At 41.5% G+C, this 21,458-nt stretch overlaps 3 protein-coding genes across 5 annotated transcripts; 2 read left to right on the top strand and 1 right to left on the bottom strand.

Annotated features, from left to right (window-relative positions):
- Nucleotides 1-100: 100 nt before the first annotated feature.
- Nucleotides 101-3,968, bottom strand: bccip (BRCA2 and CDKN1A interacting protein). The gene is made up of 7 exons (XM_083787778.1): nucleotides 3,778-3,968; nucleotides 3,225-3,299; nucleotides 3,010-3,090; nucleotides 2,608-2,700; nucleotides 2,007-2,194; nucleotides 1,250-1,425; nucleotides 101-672 (listed from the first exon to the last, which is right to left on the bottom strand). The coding sequence occupies exons 1-7, from the start codon at nucleotides 3,907-3,909 to the stop codon at nucleotides 506-508; spliced, it is 912 nt and encodes a 303-aa protein (XP_083643904.1). The 5' UTR covers nucleotides 3,910-3,968; the 3' UTR covers nucleotides 101-505.
- On the top strand, nucleotides 3,115-12,906 carry uros (uroporphyrinogen III synthase). 3 transcript variants are annotated; one of them, XM_083787780.1, is made up of 11 exons: nucleotides 4,010-4,052; nucleotides 4,276-4,349; nucleotides 6,174-6,257; nucleotides 7,209-7,292; nucleotides 7,392-7,488; nucleotides 9,134-9,208; nucleotides 10,312-10,386; nucleotides 10,498-10,581; nucleotides 10,706-10,791; nucleotides 11,443-11,541; nucleotides 12,231-12,905. In XM_083787780.1, exons 3-11 carry the CDS (start codon nucleotides 6,195-6,197, stop codon nucleotides 12,351-12,353), a joined length of 786 nt encoding a protein of 261 aa, XP_083643906.1. In that variant the 5' UTR covers nucleotides 4,010-4,052; nucleotides 4,276-4,349; nucleotides 6,174-6,194; the 3' UTR covers nucleotides 12,354-12,905. The 3 variants fall into 3 exon arrangements, with proteins under 3 accessions (XP_083643905.1, XP_083643906.1, XP_083643907.1); XM_083787779.1 differs by lacking the exons at nucleotides 4,010-4,052; nucleotides 4,276-4,349 and adding an exon at nucleotides 3,115-3,186 and having other exon boundaries at nucleotides 12,231-12,906; XM_083787781.1 differs by lacking the exons at nucleotides 4,010-4,052; nucleotides 4,276-4,349 and adding an exon at nucleotides 5,584-5,607.
- mmp21 (matrix metallopeptidase 21) lies at nucleotides 12,824-17,990 on the top strand (the record flags this gene model as incomplete). Its single annotated transcript, XM_083786727.1, is given in 10 exon segments — nucleotides 12,824-12,835; nucleotides 13,194-13,334; nucleotides 13,337-13,481; nucleotides 14,627-14,687; nucleotides 14,689-14,737; nucleotides 14,739-14,787; nucleotides 15,655-15,876; nucleotides 16,410-16,525; nucleotides 16,528-16,587; nucleotides 17,182-17,990. Coding segments are annotated over 10 exon segments (1,155 nt in total). The 3' UTR covers nucleotides 17,482-17,990.
- Nucleotides 17,991-21,458: the final 3,468 nt, after the last annotated feature.

Here is a 21,458-nt window from a genome sequence, read left to right as displayed (position 1 = left end):
CTTCTCAGGTAATAATGGGGTAGGCTAAAATGACTGACCAACACTTATGCTGCTCTGCAAGACTGGAGCCATTACTTAATTGAATTTCCACAAAATTACACACAATGAAACCTTTTTTAATCTTGTTTGATAACTTTCTGGTATAAAATAATGCAATGTTAAATGTTTGAGAATTTCTTATTCAATGATACATGAATTGTAAATAAATTGTTTTGCTGTATGAACTGTCTCAGATGACTGTTTATTAAAAAAATCTCAATTTATGTAGTGAAAGCAAACTCACATTTAAAACCTAACCAAGAGAAATCACTTCCACATGGCATATTCATGTTTTAAAGAGTCAGGCTTATGCCTCAACACAGTAATATTACTGTGGCTGATTCCCCAAAGCATTTTCCCTTGGGGTATTTTCCCCAATATTTTGCATGGGACCGTTTCCAAAAAGAGTCCACTGGGCTGAGAATGTGCACAATCTGTACATAATAGGTGTTTATTGTTCATGGCTTCACATACTGAGGTATTGTTTCAGCTTGTCCATGATGGCAGGCATTCTGTCTGCTGGTATCAGCATCACTGTTCGGTAGGGCTTCATGGGGATGTCATCAAAGGACCACCTGCCACTTAGACAGGAGTCTGTCTCGTCCTCCACAGAGTAGTTGAATTTCACTGTGGCTTGCTAAAAGGGAGAAAAGAAAATATGAGAGAAATAATGATTGACTGTTCATGGACTGGACTACGGTTAAAATCACTTTTTCTTTAACCTGGTATCCCTGTTTTGGGCATCCGATGACTTGGAAATCAGCTATTTTTCAGGGTTATGATGTAAATGCTTAAAGGAGTTCACTTATCGTCTTTCAATTACACAAGCCTTGAATTAATAGATTTTTTGTACAGTACATACCAGGTTAATCGTTTACCATACGTTCTTCAAGGCACTACACTGTCGTCTCTGCACTCTACTTAACCCATTTTGGGCGGGAACCCCTTTGTTTTAAACATTGTTATAATTTAATCTACAAGCTCAAGCTTGTAGGTCTGCTATTTTTTTTAAATCGTGAAAATATTTTTTTCAGAAAACTGGAGGATTTAGAAGACTTGCTTTTAATTTTGAGGTCAGGCCTAAATGGGTTCATGTTATTGGTTGAATAGAGTTCTGTGCTTATTCCGATCTTACATCTGTCAAGTCGCTCTTGACGAGAGCGTCTTCTAAATGCCTAAATTGTTTCGGACGGGTTCTGTATAAAAGGACTTGCCTCATAGAAGAACTCATCCTCTGCATTGAGGAACTCCATCTCTTCTTCTTTAGGAGCGCCTCCTCTGGCCGGGATGCTCTTGGTCGGCGCTTTGCATGTCTTACTGATCATCAGGCAGTAGTGACACTTCCCACTCGGCTTATTTGTCCTCTGAGCTTCTGCAAGTTCCTCTCTGGAAAACAATTTGCATTCATTTTTCACATTAATTTCATCATTAAAATGCTTCTGACCATGACACGTCATACGACACCGAGGATAAGGGTACGGCCCCCACATGTGTGACTAAAACAGTTCCGTAGACAAATCATGTTGCATATTGTGTGAAGCTCGGGCACGTGTTGGCCGTGGCCCTCGCCTTTGCTGTCACAGCCCCCACTCTGGAACAGCATTCCCCTCGCGGTTAGGTCTGCACCCTCCGTTGAGTCTTTTAAATCACAACTTAAAACATTTTTATATTCACAAGCCTTTGCATCACCGACATGATCTTGCACCTTTCCTTTTATTCTGTCCTATATGCCTGTTTTATTATTGACGTCTTCTGCACTGAATTGTATTGTATTTGTGAAGCACTTTGGTACAATGAGAGTTGTTTTTAAATGTGCTATATAAATTTGATTTGATTTGTCTGAGGAGAAACAAACGGTGCAGGTGGCATAACGAGGACAGACAGGGGACTCAGGGACAGGGGACATAACAAGGACAGATGGGGGACTCAGGGACAGGGGACATAACAAGGACAGATGGGGGACTCACTGGAGCTGTTTGTGCATGGGGAGAGCGATCTGCGGCGGCACGTTGATAAAGCGCTCGCTCAGCAGCAGACCTACGGGCTTGCTGGTGTCGTTGAGGATCTGCTCCAGCTGCTCCGTCACACTGTGGGGACAGCTCTTATCACACTGATCCAAGAGCATCTCCTTCACCTCCTCCACACACTGGACATCCTGCCAGGCAGAAAAACACACACACATACAAGTACAAGTTAGCTGGGCATTTCTAGATTTCATACAAAGTGTTTGGTTGATAGAAAGCCGGTTGTAACCGCGTTAACGCAGGCCCAGCATTAATGCGTGACGTCACATCGCCTCATATACACTGCCGTACAATGAGGAATAGGGCAATAATAGATTAGCATTTTAGCAGACCAAAGAAAGAAGCAAGAAGAATACATTAAGAATCCAACTAGGTACTATCCTAGAAGTCCTCAGACTCAAGTGTGAAACCGACTCCACTCTTCCCTTCGCAAAGCAGCTACCTTTTATACTGTCATTTTCATATCCAGGGTTCTCCCAAGGCAACAGGGAACCTCTGGAATATTGTTGTTCCTTCGAGAACGAGTGTTAAGTGCTATTATTACCTTTCTCTCTGTGAGGTTAAGCATGCTGATGAAGCCAAACACCTCCTCTGGATCGACCTCGTCTTCATCGCTGTCTTCTGGTACCTCTGCTTGCTAGAACGAGACATAATAGTAATACCATATATTACATGACACACAGGGCATGTAATAGGGCTTCTGTAGATCTGCTATTTTCAACATATTCAATACATAACTTGTGAAACGTGCCATTTTGCATAATAAATACTTTTAAGTATATTTTGATGCCAATACTTTTGTACTTTTACCCTGGATACTGATTAACAGACTTTTACTTGTAAAAGAGTATTTCTACATTGCAGTATTGATACTTTCACTATAAGTAAAACATTGGAGTACTTTTTCGGACCACTGATTAATTATTAGAATACAAAAGTCTGTTACCCTGATAACACTTCCGATGTGGTTCTGCTGGATAATGACGTCAGTCATTTCCGATATGTTTACATGGGCTTTCAAGAAGAGCTGTGTTGAAACAAAGCACGAGAAGAGGTCACGGTGAGGTTTCAATAGAGAACATTAATCATATGCAGAAGAACCATGAATGGAATTCATGTGAAGGTAGGACTGGCATCACTTGGCCATCCATGCATACATACCTGTTGCAGGAGTTTCTTAATTCCGTTGAAGTCGGTGTGTGAAATGTTATGGGCTTCAAAGTCCACGACAATCTCCTAATGGATGACAACAAGACAGGTGAGCACTTAATATAGATCCCATGCTATATAAACATAACATTCCATAACATGCTATATACAGGCAGCCTCTGTAGACAGCTTTAAAGTACATCTCAAGACCCATTTCTTCAATATTCATGCTTTTAGTTGCCTTTTAAAATCTGTGCTGTGATCATGTTCACTGTTTTGCAGCACTTTTGCTTAATTCGCTGCCTTTTTTGCCATTATTTTAATGATTAATGTTTTTGCTTTGTATTGCTCTGTAAAGCACTTTGAGCTACATTTCATCATGTCATGCTATATAAAAGTGTATTATTATATTACTATTATACATTGCTATAAACCTGCTGATAAATAGCAAAACAACTAGCAGCTTCCAAGTTGACAGCTGGGTTAGCTTATAGCTACCGTCCTAGCTAGCTTAGCTAATAGGCCATGCATGCAGGCACAGTATGTATGTTTTATTTATTTTTACCTCATTGATCTCTTCTGACGCCTCGCTGTCCCCTGAGTCATCGTCATCCAGGCCCTCGTCGTCCGAGTTGTCGCTGTCGTCCTGGGGGTTTATTGCCATACCTACGGCTCGTCTTTTAGCTGAGGAGGCCATGCTGCTGTATCTCTACTAGTCGACTTTACCACGCTGGCATGGGGGACAACGATAGGGGGCGGGGCAGCTGATATTTATAATGGTGAGAAACTGGAACGCTGTGGCCGCCATTGTGGCTCCGGATGATCACCATGGCGCTGTTGGTAAGCGTCGGATCGGAGCCAAAATGGGTGCTTAGTTTCACACACAGGTCACGTCGATCAAATCATCGAATAAACCATTTGGGATAAAAGGCAAGGACATGTTTTTAGGTTGTATACATCTTATGATCGGCCAGAAACCTTAACGTCGGTGTGGCAATTAATAATTAATTGTTCTATTAGCTACTATTTTACATTTCATTCGTATAATTTTAACTGTGTCCAGTATGTTATAAAACAAGTCTCAACAAGATCTCCCCCGTAGTGACTGCAGTAATGGATCGACTGTAGGAAGTGGAGGTACAGTACAGTGTTTACATGCAAGATTCGTCTTTTCTTTGTAATGTTTATTTTTGGGGGATTGTTTGATCAATGCATGTCACTTTAGCCTAAATAGAACGATTACGATTGTGCTATGTTGTTTTATTTGTCGTTTGTTTGTGCAAATAGTACAGTCAGTACACAAGCCAGTAACACAAGCCTATTAAGTTGTTTCCGTTGAAGTCTGTCCCGTGGCGACAGCATAGCCTAAGATTTAGACTCTCGTAGATGTATTTGATAGATTTTGACATTTTCAATCTACGAGAGTCCCCCGTGGGAGATGTGGAGATCACTTATTGCTGTTATTGCCACTCCCCCCTGTATAATGTAAACAAGAGTCAAGACTGGTCAGTACTGTATTCAGCTTAGCAATGCTCATTGCTCAGCATGCTTTGTTATATTCATAATGTGTCAGCTGCAGCTCCAACCAACCCAGTTATACTTCAGTGTTCCTTCACGAGCTTGCTAGATTATTATTTAGAGTTTTACTTTTAGCCTTCAGTGTTGCCATGTCTGCTTATTATAACAACCTTGGGCTCATTTTTGTTCTATAAAGTAAAGTTGCTTGTAAATATTGCTATGGTTGCAGGCTTTTTGGGCATGTTTTTAAAGTGTAGTTATTTTGGCTTCTTTCAATTGTTTTTTAAATTATTACCAGTGGTTCTCAAATATTATCATGTCATTGACTGCTAAATTAATTTGTACTAGACCTGTACGTGCCCGACTGCCCGTCGCAGTCGGCCACCGGCCTACTTGGGAACAATGCAACTTGGGAACCTAATGATATACGTTTTAACTGTCAGCCGGTTGAGCCTCAATTGGCTGAGGCAGAGGCTGGAAATTGCACAGGTGAAAGGAGTTAATAATAATACATTTTATTTATAAGGAGCCTTTCAGGGCCCTCAAGGTCGCCGTACAACAAGTTAGAAAAAGTTGACACAAAACACAGTTAACAGCAAAAGCAGACAATTAAGTATAGCCTCATTAGGCCCACTGGCAGAGCCTGGCCCAGGTGAAAGGAGTTGGCCTCATTATGCCCACTGGCAGAGCCTGACCAGAGCCTTTTGTGGTGGTTCTGGAGAACCGTGGGTCCGACCGACTCGATACCTGGCACTGGTGTGGAACTCGTGTGTCGAATGTGAAGTCGGTGGGTCAAGCGGTTCTCCAGTTGTCCTGGCCTAACCCCCTCCATCTGAAAATGCTTAGTGCCAGGAAGCCTCATGCCAGATTTGGTTTGGTAAAATGTTAAAAAAATCTTCCAAATATTCCACCTTTTTATTTCAAGATTTATTTATTTTTCAAAATAGCAGATCTACAAGCTCGGTGCGGTGAGCTTGTAGATAGGCTATTTTTAAATATCACATGTATATACTGTACGTTTTATATAGGCTTTTTAAAGTGCTCATGTGGCCTATAATAGCATTATTTATCATATCACAATTCATTGATCGATTATTGACTATAATAATCTGTTTTCATTTGTCTTGTTTTAATTTGATTACAAAGCACTCAGTTTTTTCTTGTTTGCTTCCTGTTTTTTTTAATCGCTTGAAGCAATTTGAGCTGCATGTTTTGCATAAAATGTGCTATGGAAATAATGTTATATTTATGAATATGATATGATGATAAAGTTTTATTAACTCACACAGAATAATTGTTTATCACACAGCCAGGGCAGCCACATTGTTATCAGTAAGTTGCACATGACAGTTGGGTGTGTAGTTTTCTTGCTTTACACACCCACCTCCTCTTTTTCTTGACGTCCATTTGAACCATTCGCTTCATTCTATTCCATTTCTGCAGGGATCCGCAGCCTCCATCAACATGCATGTCCTGCTTCTGAAAGAACCACGAGAGGGAAGCTCAGGCCCCGACCCTTACATCAAGGTAAAGGCTGACCTAATCCCTTTAATACTTCATTGTATGATTGTGTCATGTCAAAAATAGCAGATCTATAAGCTGGTGTGAGTTTTAAAATGTGCCGTTTTCAGCATTGCATTTTTTTTTTAAGACACAAAAGTTTAAAGTGGTTAGGTGCAGATGCATTGTTCGATTCATGACAGAGCAAAAATAAAAGATGTCTTTGTACCAAACATTGAGGAGGGCACTGTATTAAAGGTAGGGTAAGTGAGATGTTTTGGTTACCGGTAAAACTAAACGTTAAAGCACTATTTTCCTGATAGTAATCATTAATTTGCTAACAGGGGCCCCCCTGACTCTCCAGCTCTTCTATAAACGGCAAATAAATGCCATTTATTTAATTTCCATTATCTGCTTCATTTCTATAGTGTTCCAATCTTGTCTGCTAATTACTTTGTACCATGGCATGCCATCACTTCCAATTAATCTGTATCCTGTCTGTGTCCTCTATCCTTTTATTGGATCAAATTGGTATCCCGACCTAAAATTCTTATCCTGACCTGAAAATGCATTTTCTGTTGCTGAACAAACACTCTATATACTAACTATAGCAATGAGTACTATCAGAGTATGTAGCTATTTTCTGCTGTGGGTATTATTAATACTATTACTGTCTTATTTTTATTTGTATTCAATTCTCTCGGGGTAGTTGTTCACCCATCTAGACTGTCAAGCACCAAACAATGTGTCTATGATGTACTTTTATTATTTTCTTATTTTATGGGTAGGTATGTGTAAATCTGTGTCCTTTGTTTCACAACAGCTGAGTTGTCTGTGTTCATTTAGTTTAGTCTTTGTCATAAAATTCTACAAATCAATACAAATATTATTAAAAAAATGAATCTGTAGCTATTTAATCACTTATGTTTCGTTATTGAACAGCAGTTTGACATGCATGTATAATTTTTTACTCCACAGGAGTTGGCATCTCGTGGGCACAAAGCAACCTTAATTCCTGTCCTGTCTTTCAAGTTTGTCTCATTAAACACCTTGTCAGATAAGGTAAATCATTTTCTCTAAAAGTAGTATATAAAGTGTGCGTCCTTCTTGTGTCGCTGCAGTTGTTATGATAAGTGTGTTTCTCTGCTCTCTCCCCTGCAGCTCTTTCAACCAGACAAACATGGAGGGCTGGTTTTTACCAGTCCCAGAGCAGTGGAGGCAGTCAACATGTGTCTACAGACAGAGGACAGAAGAGAAGGTTAGTATACACACACACAGCCTTTCATAGTGGCTCTGTGGCCACCAGGTGGTGCCAGATGGCCTATAGAGGGTATGCCATGCATAAAGTGAATGGCAAATCGAGTGGCAAAGTGAGTTTAATGTAATTTAACATCGTTTAATGTAATCATATTGGACTTTTCTGTTTGGATGTATGAGTTGTCAAGGCCAGAAAGAAATTTTTTGGCACTCCGTATACGTTCCTGCATAACTTCCTGGTTTGATGACGATGTCACACGCATACCCTCTATTGGAAAAAAGGAGTAGGAGAGAAAAAAACATTCAGTTCATAAGATTATTGTGCCAGTTTATCCACTTTCAACCTGTGTCCCTAATTTTGCCATGCTTTTATTTTGTATTCTTTTGTTTTTTTTTTACATTTGAAAATAGCTAAAATAGTAGATCTATTTCTGCAATTGTTTGTATTTATTTATGCAAAAGATGCAAAAGCAAGGTTTTATGTGAGCAGCTCAGGGACGGGTGTGTAGGTAGGGATTAGACGTATAGAATAAAAAGGAAATAACTCGCACTGTCGCACACATCAGTGTGACTCCTTACCGTCCTGTTTGCAATTTGACTCTAGAAAAGTAATCTAAGCTTAATACCAGAAATGAGCTCCTCCCCCCCATCTGTTTACTGTACATATATACGTTTATTGTCTTGTATATTACTACATATTATTGTATGGCTTTATTCTTTAAATGTCTTGAGGAATTTAATACACAGGACTACAATGGAAGCCTATCCTTTTAGCATGTAAAATCGTACCACTCGCTGTACTATTTGCAAACTGTTAATTAAGTATTCAATCAAACTTGCACAATAAGGAAAATTTTGAATGAGGTATTTCGGTCATAGACCTTCTTCAGGGATGTCTGAAACTAAACGTTTTGATAAAATGTTGTCCTTATTGTGCAAGTGAAGATGGTGTGCGGGTTATTTTATTTATGCAAAAGAAGAATGTTTAAAGTCCTTTCACAATAGAGGGGTTTTGGGTAGCGTTGGCATGGAAAATGTTGGGAACCCCAGGGTTAGTGTACAATGATTCTATTTGTGTCTGTCTAGTCAAGACAGTTTCAACTTCAAACTACTTTAGTAATCCCTCTAGGGACTGTTGATTTCAAGCATTATCAGAGAAGTACAATAACATACGAACAAACAAATACTCCCAAGGAGCAAATGTGTGAGAAAAAGTTATTAAACATTCTTAGGTAACAAGGTAAAAATACGATATATATATAGTCTTTAAATAAAAAAAGATGAAATATAAGCCCACGGAGCTTATAAAAGTTATAGTGCCCAGGGAATGGACAATTTTACATGGCGCTTAGTTTTACAAGCGCGTAAAACACAACGACGCCCTGATGGCAACAGAGTAAATTCACCATCTAAAAACATGTCCAGGAGAAGAAGCCAAAATGCTTGAAGCTCGGAGTGTGAAAGTAGCTGAATATCAGATGTCGGTGGGGTTGTGGCCTTGACCTCTGGACTGTGTAGAAAAACACTGTGGGTTGTTTTTGGCTTAGTATTTATCACCTTTTGTTGACGGATTGATAGTTGAAACAATGATGAACCACACACTCAAATTATTTAACCTAAACACAATATGTCCAATACCTTTTCAGAGTGGAACAACTCTGTGAAAGAAAAATGGAATTCCAAGTCCATCTACGTGGTCGGGAGGGCAACTGCAGCGTTAGGTGAGAGCAACGGAGGCAAACCTTTTTTTACTATGTTTTTATTTTAATTCTCAAATTTGTGCATTATGAATGATGCCGTGTTCTTTGTGGCAAACACCTGGAGATCACAAAAAGCTGACTGCACTCAGTCAACAGGATCTAGGCTGAACACAAGTTCACAGTTTGCTGTGATACATATCCAAGGTGTTTGTGTACTTCACCCCCTGTTCCTCCAAGCAACGAGACCACTAGGCCTCCTATCCATTTGTTATTTAAACTATATTTACTTAGTTGACCGGAGTCCCCTAGGGCTCTATACTAGGCTCTTTTTTCACTCAAACCAATTATATTTGCCAAAAATAGCCAAACTGCAAGCTCATACATGTGTTGTGAGCTTGTTAGATGAGCTTTCTTCACATAATGTTCACCCCAAAATAGTGAGGCTAGGGTTCATAATAGTTACTTACTTACGCCTATCGCCCAACCCTCCAACCTTGGGTATAGGCCTCAAACAAGAGCTCTCCAGGCATCCCGGTCCTGGGCCATTTTCTCCAGCTGTCCCTACGTATGGCCAGATCTCTTCACATCTACATCTAGGTCACGCCGCCAGGTGTTTCTTGGTCTTCCCCTTTTCCGTCTCCCTTGTGGGTCCCAGAACAGGGCGTATGTTGTGACACTAGATGCAGGCTTGCGAAAGGGTTAAGTGGGTCTAATAACAGCATGGATTCCATTTGGATCCCAGACGTCATGTGGGCAAAGTCTCAGCCCAATCTGACAATGACTAATTTTAGAGTTCTAAATGCCTACTGGCAGTGTGGCCCTGTTCCATCCAGCGGTTTGAGAATAGCACTGATTCTGAACACAAACTTTTTTTTTTTTTTTTTTTTTTTGGAAATAAATATTTGTACATTTAAAAACTATGTACATTGGTGACTATAACTATAATCTACCTGATCTTGAGGCCTACAAAATCAAAATCTTTTGGGTTTCTTTTTTTCTTATCAACTAGTCAACTAGTACCAACAAGGTTGACTAGTGGATTTACTAGTCGACTAGTAAACTAGTCGACTAGTTGCTTAATGCCCTAGTACATGACTGGTTGTGTGTTACTGTATCTTCCACAGTGCAGAATCTAGGTCTGAATCCTTTGGGAGAGGATACTGGGACAGCAGATGTTCTTTCGCGTCTTATCCTTGAACGTACGGCTCAACCTTTTTTTCTTTCTTCCCACCGTCAAATATAGTTGTGATAATAGATGAGAAGTGTGTTATTGACCCGATGATGTGCCCTAACTAAATTCTCATCTTCAGGAGAGGAGACAAATACTTTACCACTTTTCTTCCCCTGTGGTTCGATCAAAAGAGAAGTCCTGCCCACGGCTTTGAGGGGACATGGTATAAAGCAGTTCCTTCTCCTCCAAAATTATAACTCAAGGTGACTAAAATCCCCACTGGTCTCACAACCAATTATGAGACGATGGTAATTATGCTCTCCGTGGGATTGGTTTCTTTGTTTCAGGAGTGCCCCTGGAGACACTGACTGTCTATCAAACCACTGAGCATCCAGACCTGGAGAAGAACCTCAAGAACTATTTCACAGAACAGGTAATTTATGTCACATGACTAGATTGTTACTATGGAAGGTATGCATGTGCATGTGACGCCTACTGAGTGGCAAAAAGAAAACGACTTTCTGGCCTTTACAACCCATTCATCCAAACCGAAAAGTCATATCTGATTGCATTAAACAACGTTAAACCCACTCTGCCACTCGATTTGCCACTTGTTTTGCGACTCACTTTATGCATGCACATTGCACATACCCTCTATTGATGCAAAAAGTTTGCAAAGGCACAATCACATGCAAGCTATACATTCCCAGGTGTTACACAGAATAGAAATAGCTTCACCAACATCAGTGATCTATGTATGGATTTGGGCAAGGTTTTGGGCCAAACAAGGCTACATTGACTTCCATTCGAAAATGAAAGTTCTATATTCTGTATATAAACATAATGTGAAAAGGTTCTTCTGTGGCCTGCTGGCAGCATATGCATACACATTTTGGTGGTACTGATTGGTCCAGCGGTTTGTGAGATTAGGTCCATACAGCACACACACAGAGATAAACAGACCCTGATAGACTACTAACCTCTTGCAGAGACGTGCCATAAAACCAAGACCATAAATGCTCTATTATTTGCTATTTCTAGATTATTACTGTTCCCTTATTGATACTGTCTCGTGTATTCACAGGGCACCCCGGCTTGTGTAGCTTTCTTCAGCCCGTCAGGAGTCAAGTTTTGCCTAGAGATTGTGCGGAGGCTGTCAGGTGACCAGCTCAGTCAAGTTAAGGTACTTGTTCTGAATGGAAAACTCATCATCATTTCACTGACCTGGTTTTCAGTGCTCTTATTATGACGACTTTAACCGCTTCATATTATGTAGCCTATCCTTCATCACAGGGTGCCCAGAGGTCTATACTCTGTTAAATGGTAAATGGTAAATGGTGCATTTATATGTTCCCTCCTTTTTTCCCTATACAGGAAGGCTAGGGTTCATTCATGTAGTTAATAATAATAATAATAATAATAATAACACTTTATTTGTATAGCACCTTTCATGACATGAAATGCAGCTCAAAGTGCTTTACAGAGCAATGGAGAAAAAAAGAAAAGAAAAGCAAGGCATAAGCATTAAAAAACAAGAGCAGTAATGCAATACAGTGAGGGCATGAATAACAAAATTAAAAGCAAGAATGTAGAAGTGGGTCTTGAGCTGTGCTTTAAAAATGTCTACAGAGGCTGCCTGTCGAAGGTACAGTGGGAGTTTGTTCCACGCCGTCGGCCCGCAGAAGCAAAAAGCTGCTTCCCCGTATTTTTTAGTTGCCATTTATTTTAGGCAAAGCGAGCAGGCCAGCAGTGGAAGACCTTAGGGGGGTGGTTTGGGACATATTTAGGCAGGCAGTCAGAAGGTGTGAGATCATTGAGAGCTTTATAAACAAGAGTTAAACTATTCTTTGTGTGTGTGTGTTTGGTTTCCAGTTTTCAGCCATAGGGCCGACCACAGCACGAGCCATGGCATCAGAAGGCCTGAGTGTTTGCTGTTCTGCAGAGAAGCCGACCGCTGAGCACCTGGCTGCAGGCATAGCCAAGGTTCTACAATAACCTACTGGCTGCAGGCATAGCCAAGGTCCTACAATAGCCTACTGGCTACAGGCATAGCCAAGGTTCTACAATAACCTACTGGCTGCAGGCATAGCCAGGATTCTACAATAACCTACTGGCTGGAGGCATAGCCAGGCTTCTACAATAACCCACAGTCTACAACATTTAAATTAAGGTTCTACAATAACACACAATCTAGAACATTTCATCTAAGGTTCTCAAATGTAACTTGGCACAATCTACAACATTTACGTTTTACAATAACCCCAGTCCACAATCTAAGAACATTTAAGTCCGTCCTATGTATTATACATGTGGTTGTGCATTGTCACTCTGCAAAGTGTGTGTGTGTGTGTGTGTGTGTGTGTGTGTGTGTGTGTGTGTGTGTGTGTGTGTGTGTGTGTGTGTGTGTGTGTGTGTGTGTGTGTGTGTGTGTGTGTGTGCAACTGTGCACACGTGTGCACACGTGTATGTGCGTTACAGTACGTACACAGCGTACTATGTAATTTATTGGATCCCTTAATTTATTGCGTTTCATGTTTTGCAGCCGTTTGGATTGTGTCTTTTGAAGGTGTTCATGTTTCATGTGCTGTACAGTATTTGTATTACCATTATTAGTTGAGTTTGGTTAAAAAACTGTATTAAATACATTATTTTCAACCAGTGAGTTGATAAGAGTGTTTGATTGGTGCTTAATCCATTAGCACTTTGTGCCACACTATGAGCTTGTAGATGCTGTTACTTTTAGATCTTTGATACATTTTTATAGCAAACATTTGAACTCAAATATTTGCTGCTGGATGGCCCCTGGAGAAAAATCCTTAAATGTTACTATGTTAGCCCTCCTCGGTGGAACGGAAGAAACGCCACCATGCCACGCTGGTCTCCAGAACAAGGCAGAGGAGAGACCTGGGAGGAACGCACGTGGGCTACATGGCCTTCTCCAAGACGCTGCTGAGGTGGAGGCTGATAGGTGAAGGCTCTACAGCAGTCACCTGACCATCAACGTCCAGCGGTACATCTTCAGGGTGGCCTTCCGGATGTGGAGCAAAGTGTCGCCGCTGGAGTTTGTGGAGGACACGCGCTCCCCGCTGGAGGTGGTGGACATCAGACTGGGATTTGGCACAGGTACCGTACCGTGTGTATGTCTGACATGTTAGTTAACTTATTACACTGGAGGAGGTGGCCATCAGACTGGGATTTGGCACAGGTACCGTAAAGCAAAGCAAAGTTACTATGTTTACCCAGGGTAACTGGACTAAGCTCAAGAACTTGTTTACAGCCAGGCCCTGCTCATAGAACATTTCATGGTAGCGGTGGTCATTTTAACGTGCCGGTCCGGGGATACGAACTAGCGACCTTCCGATATCAAGACCGCTCCGCAAACCGTTCGGCCACCGCTGCCCTTACCGTACCGTGTGTATGTCTGACATGTTAGTTATTACACGGCAAAATCCTGCCTGTGTTATCCCATTTAGACCTGAGGCAGAGTCTAAAAACGTTTTCTGAAAAATGTACACAAAATGATTTTTTTTCTTCACATATTTATGGATAAATGGGATTCTGAAACACAATATATATGCAATATTACGCACACTTGCCGCAAGAATTGCACTGTGCATAATGGTATCGTGGGTGTGAGTGTAACTTTTTATAATTTTAACACATTTTTACACCCAGTGTCAATTATCTAATGTAATCCTGGACGCTACACTCCCTCTGCCAACTTGAGGAGTGCAACGGACTGACCTCATGCTTCCTTCTATGCATGAGGAGTCCAAGCTGCTTCTTTTCACCTGACAGGGCAGCGTATCCCCAGTGGGACGTAGCACGTGGAAGGAACACGTTATTCCAACCAGTGCGTGCGTACGACATTATTAAACACCTGTGTAGCATGTATGACACAGTGATGCATGTAGATGTTATTTATACCTGAACTAATATCCAACTCGTTTCTCTTCATGGTTTATAACTAAAACACACACACACACACACAGGGAGACACCTGGGATGCAAGCAGCGGTTGACCCAAAACATTTGAATGTTCAAAGCTTTGTTCGATGGCACGATTTATTTTTTCTTCTTTTAAATGGTTTTTCCAGTTTATTTGTTCTTAAGAAAAAAAAAGAAATAGCTGATCAACAAGCCCACAACAGATTGCAGACAGACTGCATGACATGTTGAGAGCCTGTAGATCTGCTATACCCTTCAAAGCCATGTGCTCGAGCACCACGATCCATGACTCGGACCCCCATTATTTATCTTATTGACAGTGGGAGCACGTTTCTTCTCCTCCCAGGTGGTGGTTCACGAGATTGGCCACGTCCTGGGTCTCCCACAGGCCCGGCTCTATAATGCAGCCCAGCTATCTGCCCCAGGAGGCCCGGCTTTGAGATGGACTGGATGGACCGGAAGTCCATACAGCACCTCTACGGTATACGGGACGTTTCACCATGTTGCACAACATCATCAACCAACCAAATGGATCCTCGCAGGTCTGTAACTCTTGACAGTGTACAAATGGACCTATTTGTTTTCATTTGTACATTGTTCAGAGTTCAATTAACAGTGTAGATTGATATATATTTCTCTCTCTGACACCAAACGGGTCTGTGACCTAATAATGTACTTTACCCATTTAGACCTGAGGACGCATTTGTGTCACCTTAGCTTTTAACCACTTTAACCATTATTTAAAACTTTAGCTGTTGAAACATAGCAGATCTACAAGCTCATAACGCAGCACCAAGTGCAGCGCTACGAGCTTATAGATCTGCTATTTATGAAAAATTGTGAAAACATGTGCAAATCATTGAATATATATTCTTTCACAGCAAACTTTTTTTTATATGGAATACTATATGGGGGTTGGCGGCCAATAACATACTTTTTTACATGAAATGTTTAAATTACGGGTCCTTGATGATCAGAGTCAATCAAACATCTCTATATACATGCATATACTTTGCATATATTCTGAGAGTGTAAACATTGACCTGCAGATAAACTTCAAAACTTATTTTATTTAAAACTACTTTATTAATCCCACGTGTGGCAATTAGTTTCGAGCAGCTTGTGAGCAGATAAACACGACAACAAACGAACAAACAAACAAAGACTCCCCAGGTTGAAAGTCATATTGCCAAGTGGGTGAACGAATGGATGGACACACACACACACACACACACACACACCTAGTACTTTTTTCCCCCGCCACAGACTGCACAAACTAGTCCAATTTGTGGCCAAAAAAAAGTAACAAAAGCTCTCTGTCTGGTTTTTCCACCACCACCACCACCAGGGGACTGTAAAGGCCGGTTGAACGCGGCATTCGACTGGATCAGAAAGGAGAGGACGGCCTACGGGGAGGTGGTGATCCACTTCAACACGTACTTCATGAGGGACGGCTGGTACTGGCTGTACGAGAACAGGAAGAACCGTACGCGCTACGGGGACCCTGTGGCTCTGCAGGCCGGCTGGCGAGGCATCGCCTGCAAAAAAGACGCCGTCTACTTCTTCAAAGGTAGGTAAATCGTCATGGGGTGCCCGCTGGCCTATAGTGGTCCAGGCTCATGCCACATATAGGCTCTGGACTGAAGTGCGCGCGCTGTGTGTTCGAGTCCCGTTCATGACGACCCTTGCTCCATGTCTCTCCCCTTCTCTCCCTCCCTCTTTCCTGTCTGTCTTCACTGTAACTATCAATAAAGGCACAAAAGCACCCAGGCGGTGGCGTAACCGTCTGGGCACCCGACTGGTAATCCAGTCGCAGTGTGCCGCGGGTTCGACTCCCGAGCCCGACACGGCCTTTACTGCATGTCTTCCCCCCATCTCTCTCCCGTTTCCTGTCAGCCTACTGTCTGTCCCTTCAAAAAACCAATAAAAGGCATAAGCCGCAAAAAAACCACACAAAAGAAACCTTAAAAAAGAAAAAGAAAAAAGGTTTTTGTCATGAATAATGATGAAGAGCAATAGCCTATGTCAGTGTCAGTGTTTTCCTGAATATGTGGGGAAAAGACCCCAAGAGACCCCTACACATTTTGCTCTAAGTATGGGCAGGCACTCGGTACTGGAGATACGACAATGAAAATGACCAAGCCTTCACACAGGACCCTGAGGGACGCCGCTACCCCAGGCGCATCTCGGAAGACTTCCCAGGGGTTCCCAGTACCATCGGCAGTACACAGCCCTCTACGACAGGAGGGACTCGCGCTTATACTTCTTCAAAAACGCTCATGTGAGGACTGGGGACTGCATTTCTTCCCCTGGAGCCTACTTTGACACACAGTATAAAGAGAATATTGGTAGAAATTACTCTACTTTACTTAACACTTCTACATTGTGGATTTTTAAAGGGACTGTAATAAAAGTTGTTCTTTATTCCCATAGTAATCATTGTGTTTGCCAGTGTTCAATGACAGGGGTCTCATGGTCTCTCCAGCTCTTAAAACAAGATACCAATTTCATAGAATCTGAAAAGAAATGAAATTGGAAGGGTTGAAAAAAACTAAAGTGATTATCTCACGTGATTGGATAAAATTGGCTTCCCGTGCAAAAATATATATTTTCTGTATGAAGAGCTGGAGACAGGGAGACCATTCTTGAGCAGTGTGTAGACATTTGATCTTGAAAACATATCACTAAGGCCCACTTTAAATGTGTCAGAGACAGCTATGTAAATGCAGTGAGAGCTCATTACCTCAACATTCCTTTTCACTTTGATGCAGAGTAAAAGGACTAAAGCAACCTTTTTGTCTGCCAGGGTCTGACCGTGAGTGAGAGAAATGCATTTACCTGTTGCACCATATTGAATAATTATCTGTTGCAACAGGTGTACGAGTTTGACCTGAAAGTCAACAGGCTGGCAAGGGGCTTCCCCAGAAAACTCAGAGATGTCTTCCCTCCAGTGGTGAGCGGAGACCACCCTTACGACAACCTAGACGCCTCCTACACTCATAACGCCATCTTTCTGATCAAGGACGTGCGCTTCTGGCATGTCATGGGTGGTCGAGATCGCTGGCGTCAGCCCGAATTCATGCCACGCATCGGCATGCTGCCTCACAAGGAGGTGGACAAGCACTGGTTTGACATCTGCAATGTTCACGACTCTGCTCTCAGAGTTGCCCGCTGAGGAGGATGTTGCTACTGGGCTTGGACATGTGGATGATCATGAGGGCTATATCACCATGCTCTTCTGGTCTACGGGCGTCAGTGGCTCAGGAAGGTAGAGCAAGCCGTCTTGGAATTGGAAGGTTCCCAGTTCGATCCCCTGCTCCTCCTGGCTTCATGACATGTTGTCCATGTGTCTTTGAGCAAGACACTGAGCGGGAAGCTAAGTGAACCGGCTTCTCTACCCACTCGATTACGGCAGCACCCGGATAAAGGCGATATACTAATAATTGACTTGATAAGGATTGATAATTGATATGCACTGTAAAATCTGGAGGGTTTATTTATCTTCTAGTCATCTTAAAGTGTAAAGATGGACCCTTATGGGTTCTGTCCTTAATGTTGCATGTCCCTGTTCCCGAGCTGGGTTTAGTCTAGGACGTGATACTGTAGACATACTGTATATTGTCTTGTCGTATGTTTTGTTTCAAAACTAGATTCAGGTTATGCGGTTTGTAAATGTCAGTGTCACTTCCCTCTTAGTGTAGGACTATACAATTTATTTTTATTTTATGCTACCACACTATTTAGCATATGGTGGTTAAATGTCATATAATATATGACATTTATATGTACATATTATCATCTTTTTGGTATGTTCCGTATGGATGTGTCACATATATTATGTTATCTGATTTACTGTATACCCTGAAATCTTGAATAAACAAAACTGTGAAAAAAGGAAAAAAAAGCTTTGTCGATGATGTATATTTAAAGGTATATTCAGTGATTTCACTTAATTCAAATATCACTTATTTTTTTGTTTTGTTGTGATAATCCTCCCTACTATAGAGTGTGCTGGCCATATAAGGAGTTCCTCCCTGTCCCCAGTTAACCCCTGGGGGTCAAAAAACCTTAGGTTTCGTTTTTTACTCTCTATCCTGATTGGACGAAAGGCTGGGTCCCACAGCCAAAAACGAAACCTAAGGTTTTTTGAGTGAAATCACTGAATATACCTTTAAAAGACAAAAACAATTAAATGCTATTGTTGGCTCAACTTAAATTATTGATATCTGATCTTCCCCTGCCTTTCTTCTTTTACTGATGTAGACCAAAGTGTTTTGGCTTCATGTAAATAATTCCAATGTAGCCCATTTGTGATTACAGTAAAAAGGCAATGTATTAAGACTGACTAAAATGAGGGATTTTCAAAAACAAACAAATCAATCATTCAGTGGAATTTAGCCTAAAGTTTGACAAAGCCAAAGAAATCCCAATGAATTCAAGGCTTCATGGGGTGTCATTGATAGAATAATACTGCACATCCATTTCTCAACGGTGGCCACAAGGCGGCGCCATACGAGGGGACCCCAGGGGACGACGCGGCAAAACCACCATGACGTAGTAGGGCCTACTAGGTGCGGTGTGGCGCTGCCTACAACCCACGCGTGCGTCCTTCCTTCCAGCTGACAACAGGTAAACATAATTACGTAAGTATGTATGAGGACATAAGTTATGGGTTTAATATTAATTGTGGGTGTGTTTGAGGTGTTTCTGTGTGCCACCAAGGAGCAACAAACACACCTGCGGACGGCGGGGTGCAATTAATGGCTGCTATTACCTTCAGCTGGGCACTGAAGAAGCACAAAGACTAAAGCAATAGCCTAGCTATTATTAGCTAAATGCCTACTATTTTTAATTTAGCGCTATATTGGCCTATTGATATACAGTCCAAAGTAGGCCTACAAGAGAAGCTGCTGCTTAACAACATTTAGCAATTTGCTGTACACTTCCATGCTCTGAGCAGAATTAAAGCTACTATATTTTAATAAAACAAACAAACAAACTAATATGCATACAGCTGCAGTATAAGTATAACTATTTTGTTAGCCCTGGTCCGACCATAATTGTATGGTCATATGCTCTGGTCTCCTTGAATCAATAATTGTTTTTGGAAATGTCTATGTCTATGGGAAAAAATGAATGGGGTCTGGAACGATGGAACCAGAAAATGGCCAGTACTGCTATGCCCAGTATAACGTTTTCATTTCAAGTCCAGTATTATTCAATAGACAGTCAGGTGTGTATTGGCTGTGCAATTACCCGTCTCCACCGAGAGAGGGAGACAATAAACATGACATTTACAGGTTTTGGTGACCCCTCGACCAAGCTTTCCTGACCCTTTGCACAATACTATGGCCCAATCCCAATCCACTCCCTTGCTGACTCAATGAGCCCTCACTGACTTAGCTGTGCGTTCATGTGAAGTCTGCGAGGGCTTGAGGGATGTCCCATTTGAAATCGGTAAGTCAGTGAGGGCTCAGCCCCGCCCCTTTATGTGCCCTTTGCCAAAGTCAGCGTAGATGCTGACTTTGGGCTGACTTTAGCAAATAAATTACCCACAGTTCATAGCGTTACCAGTGGAATGAGGGGGATCCTCCGAACGTCAATCATTTAATTATGCAAATTAGTTATGTATCGCGGTTAGAATGTCAACAAACACAATAGTGCTTTCTCACTGTTCTCAAAAGGAGACGGAATGGAAGGATATAGGCTATATATTTAATAACAATAATAATAATAAGGGAAACATGATGAGAAATGACAAAAGTAGCAAAGTAAAATAATATGGAAATGAAATGTATAATGAATATTATTATATATTAATATTACAACTCATATCACACAAGAAAGTGTATTTATTAAACTAATAATAAAACGATCAGCTTAAATACTAAAATAGACATAATAGACATGTATAAATAGGCAAAGCATGTAGGTAGGCACTGGCTGTGAATAAGGACAGTCTTTATAAAGTGATGCAAAGTGTCATGAATGGCGGACTCATCTTCAAAGTGCTGTCCCATTTCTTTCCCAACAATTTGGAGCCCTTGCAGCCTCTCACCCTCAAGCACTTACAGCTGACGTCATTAAAGTCAATGAGGGTCCAGGGCTCAGGGCTTGAGGGAGGCAATTGGGATTGGGCCTTTATTCTAATCTAGACAGACTGTACTGGTTTTGTACAGCCACCTTATGCAGTGAATATGCGCCTCCGCAATGTTTATTTATTCTACATTCAGTGAGACCCTGTCTCTGCCTGCCTCTGATTGGCTTTCTGACTACAAGGACAACCAACTAGTAATATCTTTATTTCTATTTAGCCCCTCTGGCCTCTGTAGTGATCATGTTTTTTTGATCATATGCACAGCTTTGTCTGTGTGTCCGTTGCACGGACACATATGATAATGTGATTTTTGAGGGCCGCTAGCCCCTCCTATACAACTTTTGTCCCCACACGTCTCAATATTTGCCATTGACAGTGAAAGGAGAAATTGGGTCAAATGTCCACCAAATATGACGTACATTTGTACGATGACAAGAGCGTCCCTCACTTTTTGAGGGGCGCTAGGCGCTAGCCCCTGCTATATACAGCTTTTGTCCCCACACGTCTCAATATTTGCCATTGACAATGAAAGGGGAATTCAGGTCAAATTTCCGCCAAATATGACGTAAATTAAACATCAAAACATAAAAACGCCATCGACAATGAAGGGAAAATGTACATCATATGTAGACGAGTTAATCAGCTAACCAATCAGATCATGGTGGGAACACTTGGCCAATAAGGGACGTACGATGAGCACCTCTCACTTCACAGGGGTGTGATTTTTAGTAGTTTAAACAACCTTGGTGCAGTTGGGTCAGGTGTAAGTAGAAGTAATGGTCTCCACACTCTAAGGTGCTAGTGGCACCCTAGAGTGCCAACAGCCTTAGACCTATAATACCTGAAATGTTAATATAATTAAATAAATGTTTTATATACCACAGAAAATGAATACCACAACCGCAGATGTGACAGCCAGAAGTTCCCCGTTGACACCAAGGACAGAGAAGGTAAGCCCTGTTTTCAATAACTTGTGTATCTTACTTACTCAACCCATTAAGATCTGAGGCCGATTCTACAAATGCCTTCTGAAATCAGTAGTTCTCAAACGTTTT

Source organism: Protomyctophum parallelum (genome assembly GCF_964188405.1).
Source record: "Protomyctophum parallelum genome assembly, chromosome: 17".
Lineage (NCBI taxonomy): Eukaryota > Metazoa > Chordata > Actinopteri > Myctophiformes > Myctophidae > Protomyctophum > Protomyctophum parallelum.
This window is presented reverse-complemented; position numbering and strand designations above follow the sequence as displayed.